The sequence below is a fragment of the Haliotis cracherodii genome, unplaced genomic scaffold (assembly GCF_022045235.1).
Source record: "Haliotis cracherodii isolate W230 unplaced genomic scaffold, xgHalCrac1.p SCAF_1, whole genome shotgun sequence".
NCBI classification, from domain to species: Eukaryota; Metazoa; Mollusca; class Gastropoda; order Lepetellida; family Haliotidae; genus Haliotis; species Haliotis cracherodii.
Window position 1 is genome coordinate 26,718,671 of NW_027266264.1, and position 16,010 is coordinate 26,734,680.

The following is a 16,010-nucleotide window of genomic DNA, read 5'->3' on the forward strand; positions in this document are numbered from 1 at the left end:
AGTTGAATCTGAGCTAGGAATTCACAGACATTCCAGAACGTGCTTACACAAGTATCAGACACAACTATAGGTCATTATGCAAAATTATAGGGAAATTCTGTCAACCATAACACGGCTAAAGGCGCAGAAATCACTCAAATCTGTAAACTCGGAAGTAGAATCAACAGAATGTAACAAAGTACTTAACAGTGACACTGTCATGGTGGGTTACTGTCTAAAATGGTGGGCCATTTTGAACAAGAGGCCAAGGCAGCACAGACGCTTTTCTTTCAACACAAGGGAATTCAAGCCCTAAGTTACAGCAGAGCAGTTTTTGGCTCACTGTTCGAAAACCAATAAACACCGCCATGCCTACAGATCATGTGTGTTGGCATAATCCAAGAGGAATCGGCAAGAATAATGATAATCATACACAGGTATTATGCCAACATAATACAATTTGGTTGTAAAATTCGAGTTGCGTAAAAAATATCATAATAATACCATATACAGTACATACAGCAATATACGGTAAGGACATGATACTATGTTTTTGCATCAAAGTGGAAGACAAACAGAAAATTATTAAGCTTGCACAGCCTCATTTACTGAATTTTTCTTAAATCGGTAAAGTGTGTTGTTTACATGCATGGTGAAATATACATCAAAGCGCACAAAATCTAAAGGCTTGAGTTACGTTGAAATACCTAGTGAAGCCCACATACCACATATCACGTCGATTTGTCACCTGAAATATCTTGACAACATACATGATCATACACAATGTTCATATAACACTACTGACTGTGAAAGCATGTACAGTATATATACATAGCTATAGACTATATGGTGATGTAATATTATCAGTCTTAAAGACACGGACCAGGTTTATATACAATGATGTTTGGACATGGAAGTCTGTACCTTGCAGGAGTCTGTCATGTGGCTTCCTGTGGAGCAATAATAATAATAATAACTACAGATTTATATAGCGCTGGTATCAAGTTCGAACAACTGCTCAAAAGCGCTTTATTTGAGTCTACACAAAAAAGAGACATTACACAGCCAGGAAAACACAAAGCCTCAATACTCCAAGAAAGATTTGGTGAAAAGATAGGTTTTGAGTCTTGATCGGAACAAAGTAGGACTGTCAATGTTCCTGATATCCAAAGGCAGCCTATTCCATAGCTCAATAAACCAACTTAAGTCGTGTACAGTCACTGTAAACAGTCGCAGACGCAACGTGTACGCGCGACGGGTGCGATCAGCAGTACTCAGTGAAGCGCTTGATACTAATTAATTCAATCACCGTGGCTGTGCTGTCACCCGCGACCTCCGTGAAAGTAATTAAAGCGCTATGTAAAATCATCCACTGCCGAGAGAGACCACAATCCACCCAAGGTCGTGACTGGCGGGTCGCGTGTGCATCGGGGCATCCGCCTTCCTATTTTCACATACCCTATTTTCGAACAGTTAAAATATGTCGACATGTCATTCTGGACTGGATACACTTGAAAGTGTACACGTCAAAGCTAGCGACCAGTTATCGCCATTTTTTTCATGTTATTTCTGACATAGTCCGTGGTAAAGCCAGTAACCTTCTGTGAGGTGAAGTTTAAGTGTTGCGGAGCAAGACCAAGTTATTGCCACACAATTGATTTGTCGAAAATCAAAAGTTGGGAGTTTATGGTAAATTTCTATCCAGTTTAATTTGTTGTTACACAGAAAACATACGAGAGGGATTTAAAACAGGATCCATATCAAAGTGTGCAAACATTTCTAATAGAAGCATGTTATCAATCTTTAACTGTGCTTCGTCCAGCAGATTTCGGATTGTGATCGTGTCATCTCCTTCAACAAGCGTAGGTCACTGGTCACATGTAGGAAGGGTAACATACCGTATTCGACGTAATAAGCGCCCTGCTCTAATAAGCGCCCACGGCAGTCTTCGCCACTATATTGGCTAGTGAACAATCCTAATTAGCACCCCTTCCGATTGATCAATGTTCACAAGACGTATTAATTCGCGTATAATACGCACTCGTGTGTTCTATGCACCTTTAATTATGGGCAATTAAATTCTAGAAAAATATATCTGTCGTACATAAACATTTCAGGCTGTCAGCATAAACCACGAAATGTATCTTTTTTTCTCACCAAAATAGTATTCTAATAAGAGCCCCCTATTACTAATTTTGAGAGCGCCCTGCGCGCTTATTACGTCGATTACAGTAATCATTTATTTGAAAATTAAATTTTGACCCTTCTGTAGCCCATAATCTGATAACAGAACTGAAGTAAAGAATGTCATGGTATATGTCACGTCACAATCATCTCGCATCTCTTGTGAAAACAGCAACACATAACACAAAATCAAAACAGCATCCGTTTAGTCAACTTTATCTTTGATAATGTTCATTTTCTTAAAACATCAAATTCCAACAATATAACAAATGGATTCTTAAATGTGTTTGCTGGTATAAAATCAGATCAAATCACTACCTGTGAATACTAATGCTGCTCATGACTAAACCACATAAAATTATTAATTGTTTCAAATAAATACAATTTCAACATTTTGGGATATTTATCTTCTAATGTTTTGCCCCATAAGCAGAAATCAATATAACAGAAAATAACATACTTTGATATTTTGACTAGGTTATTTCCTACATATGTTACTTTGTGATTATATACATGAAATATTAATGAGAAACATCATTTGTATTTCATTTCTAAAATATTGTTTTGGCAATCAGCAACATTAGGAGTCAGGCCACTCCCTAAAAGAATGTGATCAAACTTTGTTGCCAATGTTTTGCAGATAAACAACCTTTTGGCAATCTTGACTTAGAAATCCCATCTACTGATCGATGATTTCAAGGTCACTACTCTCCAAGCTCATTTCGGTGTTCATCACTCTAACTGCTTCAGTCTCTGCCTCAACATTAACACTGTCTGCCTCCGCCTCCAGTTCCCGATGCTCTTCATCGTAGGTATCCATCACCTTCTTGATGAGGAGACAACGGGTCGCCCCACAGTCACACGGCACAGGGTGGTCGTTCTCATCGCTGTAATCATCTTCCATGTCCAGGAGCTCGATCGATATGTTGTAGTGGCGTTTGTTACCTTCGTCCTGTGAGAGTTCCACAAGGGTGCTGATCTCATCCCCTGTATCTATGGGGATCTCCTCTGGCAGCATGAACACTGTCTGTTTCCAATGTGTCTGAGGAGAATCGGGCGACGTACTTAGCACACCACATGCCAAGGAACTGTCAAGGGGAGAGAACTCAACATCAAACCAAGATGCAAATCCACGCAATATTCCAGATTTGTCCATCTTTATGTCAAGTTTTTGGCTAATCTTTTGCACGTCAGTAAGAATAACAGTTTTTAAATCTAGTTCAACAACTTTCTGTGCTGATGCAAGCAGTTCTGTGGACTGCACTTCTGTAATCACAGGTTCCTTTTGAAACTTTTGAGTCACTAATGGAATCACAGAGGAGAAGTCAAACCCATACACGTTATTCCAGTACTCAACATGACTTGAATGATAGGAGTCTATATCCGTCGGTGCCACATACAGAGTTGCTTTCGATGGGGCCATTATGCCATTTGAGGCAAGAAACTTATCTCTGGCATAAATGACAGAATCAAGCATTGCTTCATGCAACAAATAGAAGCCCATCCATTCAGATACCAGAACATCCACTTTTGTATTCTCTGGCAAAGCTAGCTCCTCGACAGGGCAGCTGAACACCTCCACTTTGTCTTCAAAGCCATTGCACTTAACAATCTCCTTACAGAGCTCCGACATCTTGCTGGCTTCAACTGCGTACACTTTCTTAGCTCCAACAGACGCAGCAAACAGACTCAGGACCCCAGTACCTGCTCCGACATCCAACACCACCTTATCCTTAAAGTGGGCAGCATTCTCCTCAAAGAACTTCTTGTATGCCTGCGTACGTGGGAAATCCTTCAGCATTAGCTCATGAACTGAGAGATCCTCATAGCTGGCAAAGTAGTTCTTTGGCTGGCCACTGACAGTGGCACCAGTGGCGCCATGACTGTCTGTCATGTCCCCAGCACCATCTTCCTAAAAATAAAAAAACGAAAATACATTTCCTTGGTATAAAAACACCATTTCAAGACTGATCAAACAAACATGTGTGCATGTTATTCAAACTAACAGATTGAAATCCTGATGGTGCATTAATGCAGAACAATCATAACATGCTTTCAATATGCATCTTCTTGAGGCAAGAGAGTTAACCGACTTTAAAAGTCCAGTTTCCACCCTTGCCGAACTAGGCTGTAATTATTTGGCTCGATCGTAGCGCCACCAGTGGCTATTGCAAGTTGTGTCCTTTCTATGTCTCTCCTACTGACCAATCAGATTCAACCTCTCGTATCACTTGCATTTCCTTCAAACAAAACGGTGGCACCCAGTCAAGACGATCTGATCGATAATCAAGATATATATTGTGATAAAACGAGTCTTACATCGCCAAGTTCATCAAATCACCTGAGCACCTTGATTAAAAACATGAATAGATTTAGAAAATATCTGTTGACAACGAGTTAGCGGTGCACATATTTTGCAAAAGCTGCAGTCGACCGAAATCTGCATGACATTTACGAACCGGATTTCGATTTCGGTGCGCAATTTTGATTGAACTATGCATAGACTCATTAGTCCAGCCAAAATGTAACTCCATAATACCAGCCTAGTTCGGCAAGGGTGAAAACTAGACTTTTACAGTCAGTTAACTCACTTGCCTCGGGAAGATGTCAATATGAGGTGAGATAATACATATTAAATAATGAAAAAGTTTTTTTTCTGTCAAATGCTCACTCAGGGGTCATTGCGCCCTCCTTAGTCATGCTTTAAAATGTGCTTTAGTTATCTACACATGTAGTTATGTGAAAAACAACCACTATGTTGACACAGGCATGGGTGAGCATGGTTAACAAGAGACATTTTTTCTCAGAGGGCAAGTAAAGTAAAAAGAATATTGAGATATTTTTTCAAATATCAATTGTCCTATATATATATTAACTCAATTTCCGAGAAAAAAAATTGCTAAATAACTGGCTTTGAAAATGAACATATTTGGAGGTGTGGCCTAAAAGTACCAGTGCAGCGGTGCAAAAGGTTTTCATTGGCTGATGTGTGATTCTTAGCAGCTATACATATACTGTTTCTGCTATTTCTCTTAATCTTACAACAACAAAATCTTCCCAAGTCAAAGGGGCTAACTGACTATAAAAGTCAAGTTTCTACCCTTACCAAACTAGGCTGGAATTTCTGGGCTTGATTGTCGCACCACCAGTGGCTATTATGAGTTATGTCCCTTCAATATCCCTACTACTGGCCAATCATATTCAACGCCTCATGTCACTTGCATCTGCTTCAAACAAAATGGCGGCTCCTAGTCAAGACAATCTGATCAATAATCAAAATCTATATTGTGATAAAACGGGTCCTACTTCGTAAAGTGCATCAAATCATGAGAGCATCTTGATTAAAAAAATGAAAAGGTTTGGAAAATTTCTCTTGAAACCGAGTTGGTGGTACACATACTTAGCAAATCCTGCAATCGATGGAAATCTGTGAGGCAGTTTACGAGCTGGATGTCGATTTTGTTATGAGATTTTGATAGGACTATGCATTGACTTGTTAGTTCAGTCAAAATATAACTCCATAATTCCTGCTTATTTCGGCAAGGGAGGATACTGGACTTTTACAGTCAGTTAACTCCCTTGCCTCGGGAAGATGACAAAAATAACAACATCATATACATTGTATCCCAAACTGTACTAAATGATTAATATGTACTCACTCATTGATATATAAATTAAAAGTTTTTACTCAGTGCAGTGTATGTGAATATAGTTCACCAGTAAGTTGTGTAATATATTTCGTGACATATTCACCAATTAGTTGTGTCGTATGTGAGATGACCCCCCTTAATCTGCTATTGTCTTTTAGTAATCACAACTCTCGGGTGAATTTGTCCCTAAAAGTATAACAATAGGTACTGGGCAAGTGGGAAGAACCCCCAATAAGCAGACTGGCAGATTGGGTCCCGCCCAATTGATGAAATTGGGCAGCGAATCAAAACCCATTTTAACCCCAACAAAGGGAATCCCCTTAAATCTTAAAACCGCACGTATACTAGAATCAATCCTAAATCCAAAAAATAAATTAGAAAATTTCAAAGCCTGAGGCATATACCCAATTAAAACAGGACTAATTAGTCGCATTTAAACCCGAAATAAAATATTAAAAACAAAACTACCTTATCTAACAACCACCCAACACACACATCTCCCTTAGTTCGTCCTCCACCCACTCTTGGCATTCATTCCAAATCTCAAGATTTCAAAATTACTATAAAAGAAACCCCTAAAGCCCCCCTCCTGTGTTGCACAAACTCACTTTTCCCCTTTCCGGAAACACATTAAATGGCCTGGCCGGGCCCCTTGTGCGACAAACGCTTGCAGTCGGAAAGCGCTCTTTAAATCTCCAATATAAGTAAGTAAGTAATCCCCTTAGTGGTGGAATTTGTCATTTGGTGGACAAACGCCTGACGTTTTTTAATCTTCTGTTCTGTTTAACGCATGTATGCCCTAAAGTATCACTGCAAAGTTGCTATGTTGACTTCACTTGCCCTTCATATCACCTGGTCAACAACCATCATGTCCTTAAGTGTTTCATCTGATGTAAATCATACATGTAGTACCAAACCTTCATAAAAAATAACACAAATTTATTCCATAACGACCTGTTCTTTGATATGATGCATCAACTGTTATGATCAACAATATGATTCATGTTGAAAATGTTCAATCTTGCCAACTTTTTCTCAGTAATCAGATCTGTTCACAAGATGGCTGATGTAACATGAACATTTGACAATGTCAACAAGCAACCCACCTTGTCCATTTTCTTACAGGCGTGTCACATCGGATATAAACATCAGTTTCGAGTTGTAAACAGGCAAGCTTCTTCCCACGTGTGTTTGTGGATCTAAGGGACGTAACTCTCAAGTTGTACATTTTAAGAAGACCGCCAGAAAAAGCTTGATGTTCACAAGTTTATACAACACTTGAAACATTTACGCAAAATAAACGAAAATGCAATTATGATGTTTCTTTCATGCCATTTGTTTGTTGTTTAACGCCACAGTCGGGAATATTCCAGTCATGACGACGGTTCATTGATGTATGTCTAAAAACGTTTTATGGATTGACAGTATTTTTGGGGGTTCATTGAGATATGAATCAAAACGCGGATGTTGAAACTGTATGAATCCGCGTAGCAAATTTAATTATTACATAATTCATTCAGATTAACGTGGTACCGAGGAAACATGCATGATAAATATCAATCAGGCAGTTTCATACACTCCGGCGTGGTTGGTGACTTAGCATAACACCACTGCCACGGGCTAATTTGCTTATCACGTGACCGGACCTTTCTATTTGTAAGTAAACGCGCTTTTTCAGAAATCAGAATAGAATGTTATTACAACTGCGACAGTGAGTTGCAAGACAGTACCTATTTACTAGCTAGTTATAGTCTGGAAGGTAATTTAAGGTACAGACGTTTACTACAATATCTGAAAAACTATTGGACCTACTCCAGTCAAAGTTGATATGAGATAATTAACTTAAAGGGGCACTGATGTAAAGCAATTCCCCGGGACTGGTGGTTGCCTTTGTTATTGTTTTTTCCCCGTGAGCACCCGGATGATACGCAACGCAACTGAGGATGACAAGAGACTGGGCTACCTTCTGCAAGGACAGCTGAATATACTTAGAGGCAATAATTGTTTTACTCATTTTCGAACACTGATTGGTTAACTGTGATCTATAAAGTTTTCGACAAAGGGCGCATGTTAATTAATTTCTTCAGCCTAAACAAACAGACTAAAAGTAAGCTCATCGGATGTCGTCATTTGGAAATAGTTATATGATTGTTATAGTTTAAAAATAAAAGAGTATCCATGCAGTGAAAACATGTGCGGATTGCGTCGATTATACGATTACTACACCCTTGTTGTTATCCTTGTTTTCTGGTACAACTCTACACTTGTGTGTATTTGTCATCATTCACTTGATGCTCAGTTAATGAATATATTACAGGTATAATTAGTGGTAGCACCGCTCAGAATACCTGACAAAGGTTCCCATTTGGCATTTATTGTGTCTGGGGTAATTATTCAATCTAAATCCAGGTTTCAAGTATGGTGAAATGTGTGTTGTGTAATATCCACGTGGCAGCCTAGCAAGAGATGAATGATCAGTTTACTTTTTTGTAAATCAACGGATCGTTCCTAGTCACAAAAGGATTAACAGAAAATACATTGATTGATTAATCACTGTTATCTGGCACAGTGGATATGTCAAAAGTGAGTGTTTACTATCTAGGTTTACTAAAACAAAGGGAATACACTCATATCATGGCGTGAAGTGCCAATGTAAAAACAACATACTTTGTTCAAAGGGTTAACCGATAATATATTGATTGATTGCTCATTGTTATCTAACTCAATGAATTTTTTTTAGGAACCGAGGACGTTATGAAAATAGCTGTCACGTGGGCTCTTCAGCCGACCTTTGAGACTTGACACCTATGTGAAACACCTGAAACAATCTAAGTGATCAGTTGAAAAACGAACACGGGTTATAATATCCCGAAACGATATATATATTTTTAAATATTTGATTGTTACAGAGACACGTGACATCGAATAAGTTTCTTTGTACAGCTGCAGACGTGTGGGATATTGTTTCTTTGTGTTGATATTCACGGATACATTCCTCGAACAAGGAAGCTGCCTAAAATTATACACATAAATTTGGTAGGTTGTAATTATGATATTTTCATTTGGTTTTCCTTCATTTGCTGTAGCATTGGACAGATTCATTCCTGTTCCTCTACGTCTTGGTTGGGAATTCTTCGATGCGCGATAGACGTTGTTTTCACAAGTCTTTTCCTTTGTAAGCGTGTATATATTACAGTTAATTTGTAAAATGTGATTCTCTCAGTCAATTTATAAAATGTGTAAATATTTCAGTCATTTTGACTGAAAAATCTGTCCATTTCTTTAACAGATAGACTAAAACTGATTAAGACGATCAAAAGGGCCTATAAACATCACAATAGATTATTATGTAGAATTAGAAGCCAAACAATATAGAAATGTACTTTTCAACGTAACATTTTCAGTCTCTTGGTAATGATATTAAACATAAAAATGTTTGGAATTCGTTATCGTAATAATGCAGATGGACATATTTTTCAGTCAATTTGTAACATAACTGAATATTCAGGCTTTTAATAAATTTCCTAAGTGAAAATTTTGCACATTTTGACTGTAAAAAATATAAACACGATAAAATAAGCAATGCTCAGGAGAAATATTTACTTTGTGTTGCAAGTCAAAATAGTGTAAACGAAAATCGCACAATTACCAAGCAAGTGACTTATCAAAACTTCGTCACCATTACCGATGCTACCCACAAAGATACCTACATTTCCTTATTATTTCCCAAACTGTATTTCATTTTGTTGATAGATGTGACCATACGCCCTTATACTATCAATAAAAGTGACAAATGCGCTTACGTATTGCGCAGCACAGGTCGCAAACTAGTCTAGGTTTCTGCTATTCAAAGGTAACAACCAGTCCAGGGGAATTGCTTCAGATCAGTGTCCCTTAAAACAGTCATACATAACTGGATATTACATTTAAAGACAATCGGTGCATGAATACAAAGTCTGTCTATTTAGCTATCACTATATTTCATCAACAACCAGACCTGTTCGTCACGGGTGGAACGAACATTCATTGAAACAGCCATCTGCATAATGCTACCCCTGCGTCACAGGGCCATATGACACAGTTGAACCAATCAACTCAACTCGAAAGGGTGCACGGGAATCACGCACGCACGAATACAGTGTTAGCGTTGGGCGTCTCAAGACTATAGCTCTCCGTATGGTTTCGATTCAGTAGTTCCTGAAACAGTCTCCGGAATCAGCAGATTTTCAGTTATAGGTAGCAATGTTCGTGTTCGCCTGTTCATGAGCCTTTGAGCAGAACTCGAGTCGAGACCCTGTGTCGGTGTGTTACAAAAGTTCAGTTTGGCCAAGTAAGGGTCAAAATTGTTTAGCAGTTTTCACTGCCTGTTCTTCCTTTCTTTTGCTCTGAGGGTAGGCTGGAGATGATGTTACATGATTAAGTCATGAGCAAATGTCTTGTATTCCGCTGCTGAAACTGTGGACCGTTGTCAGATATGCAAGTGTCCAGTATAGCATGTCGTGCGTACTGTCCCTTTAGCTACTGTGGTTTACCTGGTATCTGCTAGTCAATCAATTTCCCAATAGTTCGAGAAGTAATCTACAGTGATGAAACAGTTGTTGCCATCTAGGCCGGGGGGAGGGGGGGGTGTTATTAATTGAGTGCATGGATGCTGTCACCACTGTATCAAACATAGTAATGGGTTCCTGGTCCACTTCATACTCATAGACGCGTGACTGCCTGATATTGGCGTAGCACTAGGGTCACGGAAATCAATAAAGTCTACCTTGTACTTTCTCCCATCCTTGGGGTTGACTACTTTTACAGGGCATTTGTCTAAAGGCGTGACGTCTTTCTATTCATACATTCTCAACAACTGGGATGTCTGCTGTAATTCTGTAGTAGGAGGTAGAAGAGAACTTGGTATCAGGTTCCAGGTGGCTCCCGTGTAGATTTGAAATGAAATTGGTTTACCTGCAATGTTCATGGATGTTCATCTCACAACGCTCACGTGGTTGCCCCCATTTTCTGTGATCTCTGGCGCCTCGTCTCCTATGACGATTCAATGCTTTTTGAAAACAACACTGTTTGACGTACGACTCTCTTACGTAATACGACTGTAATACTCCCACTTCTGCCACCACGTTTAAGTCTTTATGTCTGTCTGAGACAAAGATATGAATCAGGGGATTCCATAAGATCCAACAAATAGAGTGTGTTTGGGGGACATGTTTTACTTACTAGGCAAGATGGCGGTACACCTGAAGTTATCATACACATGACGTTATACAAATGACGTCATACACAAATGCTGCTAGTAGTCACCAGAGCAAAGTTGACCGTGTGTTCAAACAAAATAACCACCTCATCGCTTGTCAACGGTTCCGCTTTATTCAGTTTGTTCCCCTTGCCTGGAGTTCTTTGCATTCATACGTTTCTGGAGTGTTGAAAGGCTTGGTCAGTTTGTTTGTTGTATAACCACTATGCCTTCAGTTGTATCATTGATGGGTATGTGATAGTTAGTGTTATTCCACTTTGACCATACTATAAATGCTCTCCTATGTTGACTGTTGACAGTCAGTCGTGTCTAAGACGCCCTTAGACGAGAACGGACAGCCCTGTGGTCAAAGCCCCGCAACTCATTGTGCGGCCGTTAACCGTGCTAGGATCTCCTGATCGTTGGTTCGATTCCAATATTCGTCCGATAAAGATCCTCCATGCTCGTGCTCGTGGCTGCACCAAAGTGATCTATTTATTGTCTATGACCTGCATCTTTGTTATCTTTCCTCGCATATTCATCTGAGACGCCATGATATACTTGATGTAATGTCCACAGCGATATTAAGCCCAGTTAACATTTTTGTAAATGGTCCTGCCTATAGGTCACTATTGAATGGCTGTAAAATGTATGCCTGAGAAGTAAAACAGCATTCACACACTTACTTAGCAAGCCCCTAAAGAGCATTGGTCAGACGTGCTCCCCAGCAACTAACGCTGGTAGCCATAAATGGATCGGGACTCTGAGGCTCACTGACCTGGCTGATTGTATGTCATTTTAACCCGACGGCGTTATCAACCACATTAATATATATCGACCACTGTCGTGTCTGTAGCTGCTCACTCCCTGCCCTGGTGAGATGAGGTGAAATGGGTACAAACGCCTCGTCCAAGATTATTCCACTTATGTAGCGACGTGCATATGCGGATCAAGAGGACCCACTCCCCCACCCCCACCCCCACCCCCACTGACTCCGAGCCGACCTTGTTTTAGTCCCTTAATGTCGAGTGCCATCCATGGTAACAACAAGTATTATATTTTAACGTCTTTGGGTATGACGCTCGCGGACGCTAGAACAGAGAGGCGGTCTTCTGCTCTCGTGAGCGTTCGTCCGGGGGGCACAATCTATGGTCACAATCAGGGCACCACTGCCTCCCAGGAACACAGAGAGGAAACTAGATAACATAAAATAATATTTTATTATTCCTCAGAAAATACCACATCAGTTGAAAGAAAATAATAATTACCAATCGATAATATACATACAATACCATGTTGTACATGATATTATAATGTATTGGTGCAATGTTCAAGCAGTGGGATATCTACAGATACGCCAGTCTGCTGTAGAAGAGGACATCTCTAGTAAGGCTTGTGTAACACACACAATACATAACAGAGTACACCCGAGCCACTTTCAGTATAATATCGCGACAGAGATGTCGATAAGTTATATTGTAACTTGTCATCGATGTGGCCTTGGACAGTAGGTATGTATCGATAGATCGAACAATCGTCACACCCTTAGTAACTATATACTCTGCAAAACAAGAAACGCAAAAGTAGTAAACTCGTAAATATTGCATTTAGTAATGTGAATTAGTAATTAGTAAATCAAATTTAGGATACAACAATTAATGTATATCTGACGCAAAATCACGTACGTGTTAAGTTACGAAATCACTAGAAATGTTTGGTACAAAATCGCTACATTTCGACTGGATTTCGAGGAACGATTGGATCAAAAAGCATGTCTCGTCTGTAGGATTCTTTTTCACAATTTAGAACGAGTATATACTCTGCAAAAAAATACGCAAAAGTAATAACATCGTTCATATATGACAGAATGTTGCCGACATCAATACAAAATTAATACCAAAACTAAATTGGTCATTTCTGCATGGATTGGGATTCATTTGTGTGGAAAAAATGGGGTACTGCAGAAATGTGGTGAAAAGATGGAAATATCGCAAAAACACAACCACGTGAGAGCCTGGCACCGAAACACACCAACATGACATGCACGTGCAACATCACTTGTTGTGCTTTCATTTTGCATGCCATCATCATCTTACAGCAAGTGAACAACGAAAACATGCAACGCCATCGGTCAACTGCAAACAGGAGAATCATCTTCAGTTGTGCCCAGGTTTATCCACGTAGCACACTTGACAACACGTGACCTTCCCAGATTCGGTCGACCAGGTCTAGAGCACTTGACAGATTCTTACGGCTTCGTCAATTACGTGAAAAAAACAGCACGGCCACCTCTAAAATTACGGCAATACCAGGATTGCGTGGGATATCAGGCCAGACACTGAAGAACCGTTTACGCGCTAAAATGTATTCGCGCTAGACGACCAGTTCGAGGTTTTATTTGGACGGACCTGCATCGTCGGCTTCGACGTCAATGGTGTCAAGGTCACAGAGTATGGTCACATCTGCGATGGAGACAAGTTTGGTTCAGTAACGAGTCGTTTTATGCTTCGCCATGCCGATGGTAGACGTGTTTACAGGCGTCGAGGGGAACGTTAAATGGACAGATTTGGTGGTGTTTTGATGTGGGTAGCCATCTCTTACACTGGTAGAACAGACTTGGTGCAAGTTCTGACAAACGTAACGACACAACGTTACACGGATGAGATTTTGTGGCCATTATTATGCAACAAGCGAACTTTCCAACAAGACAACGCCCGAGCTCACACGGCAAGACTTTTTAAAACTTTTAAATTACTATTATTAACATCTGTTCTGAAAACTCCGTCCCCGACTTTATTAAATTCCTTATTTTTTTACATTTTGATGCAATTATAAAACAATATTTGAAATTGGAATTTGTTTTTCAGTTTTTCCACCTACCAATCTCAAGTTTTGGACCCCAAATCCGTACATATATACGGACTAGTGATCATGTCCAAGGAAAAACTATACCAGTTTTATATAAGCACTATTGGAAATCAAATATCAAAATGTCAAAGATTATCTGTTTACGTACGATTGTACGTTTTTGAGTTATGATGAATTCACTTAACTGTATCAACTAAAAACAATTTTCTTGAATACGTAGGATTAATTTCATTAAAAGGGCGTAAGCAATTACCAAATCAATATTGAAAAAAAAGATTAGGATTGGCCATTTCTCCTCAAACTTTATAGATATTATGTGAAAACGAAAAAGGATTCAAGATACTTTATTCAGGTTTAGTAAACAATTTGAATGAAAACGAAAATCGTCGTTGTGAAACAAAATGGGAAAATGAATTGACTCCAAAATAACGGATGAATTATGGTAAACGTTTGGTATTAATGCTTTTCGGGCAACCGATATAACCGAACTAAAGTTTCAATACCATGTGATGTGGTCCATAGAATTTTCACAACTAATAGTGATTAAAACCATCACCATTATATACATTCCGCAATGCTAAAGGTGAATCCATTATATGGATGAATATTTGTAAAACCGTTGTGGCACTGTTTAAAGAAATGGATAAAAACAAAACAATACTGGCACAACATTGGAAATAAATCAACAAAATAACATTTGGAATTAAGGAAAAATGACAAAACTCGATTTTTTTATTTTAACAAAATCATACATCTACAAAAACAAATGTACGAATCGCTTACCAAAATGTAATGGTCTGGGTTATGTTTACATATCCCTGTCATTTTAACAAGCTGAATTCCATTCTGAGTTTTCATGACAGCTTGAGTGTTAACAAAAATATTTCTATTAATAGTGTCCACCTAATTTAAGATAAGGTGTTCAAGACAATGAGAGTGTTCTTATACACTCCCGGGCAGAAGAAAGCATACACATGAAATGTGGATTTCACCAAAATATTACAAACGTTACTAGACTGACAGTCGCATGATGAGGCACTCATTGATATGATACCTATAACACCACCCATGATTCCCGTATCAAATACATCACCATCGAATAACCATTTCGCCACCATCAAACATGGGTGTATACTTTCTTTCGTCCGTCAGTCTATGTCCACATCATAACAACATACAAACGTGTATGTAAACCTGATGGATGCTCACTTATCTATGTCATATCGATACAGAAAATGTTTAAGTAAACAGAAATGTTCATATGTACATATGCAGATAGCAGCTGTCCCACATACGAGGACACCACCTCCCATGTTAATCCAATGAGAAAATAGGAGCCACCGGGGAGTAGCCACCACTAGCGATGTGGCCACCAAGTAGGATCATGATGTAGTCGTTGGGGTCAATCCCCGACACACCGTTATCAGTGAGTGAGTGAGTGAGTGAGTGAGTGTGTTGTGTTCAACGCCGCTTTTAACAGTATTCCAGTTATATCACGGCGTGTCAGCTTAATGTGTTAGGCGGTCACCATCACTATATTTAGCATATTTCACCATATCCATCAGGTCAGCTTACCATTGGTCATCAATTCCAGTGACAACGATTCCAGGTTTCCCGTCCCCTTTCTGATCTCGTATTTACCCAAGACATATTTTCCAACTATGGGAGCACGGGTGGCCCAGTCGTCTATTCGCTGTGCAGAGTTCTGTCCTTTGGGCACGCCAGAAACCTATGATTGTGGGTTCGAATCCCGGTTGGCCCCGATTATAGTTCTAGGTTTGTCAGCATCATACCCGTGCTCATGGGTTTCACCGAAGTGGTAAACGTCTAAGACCTGCATCACTTCGGGCTTTCCTGCCACATTAAGCTGACACGCCGTGATATAACTGGAATACTGTTAAAAGCGGCGTTAAACACAACTCACTCACTCACTCACTGATATAACTGGAATATTGTTAAAAGCGGCGTTAAACCCAACTCACCCACTCACTCACATGTCTACACAATTTGTCAGTCCCACCAAGTTTTGAGTCTCTGCAAATCGTGAATTATCTTGAAACACAAGCAGACAGGGCTCTAAGAGCTCTTCGTCA

General features: G+C 39.5%; 1 protein-coding gene across 1 annotated transcript; it reads right to left on the reverse strand.

Moving 5' to 3' along the window:
• Nucleotides 1-2,238: 2,238 nt before the first annotated feature.
• LOC139462500 (uncharacterized) lies at nt 2,239-7,007 on the reverse strand. The gene is made up of 2 exons (XM_071244262.1): nt 6,920-7,007; nt 2,239-4,075 (listed from the first exon to the last, which is right to left on the reverse strand). Exons 1-2 carry the CDS (start codon nt 6,926-6,928, stop codon nt 2,843-2,845), a joined length of 1,242 nt encoding a protein of 413 aa, XP_071100363.1. The 5' UTR covers nt 6,929-7,007; the 3' UTR covers nt 2,239-2,842.
• Between the last annotated feature and the right edge of the window lie 9,003 nt (nt 7,008-16,010).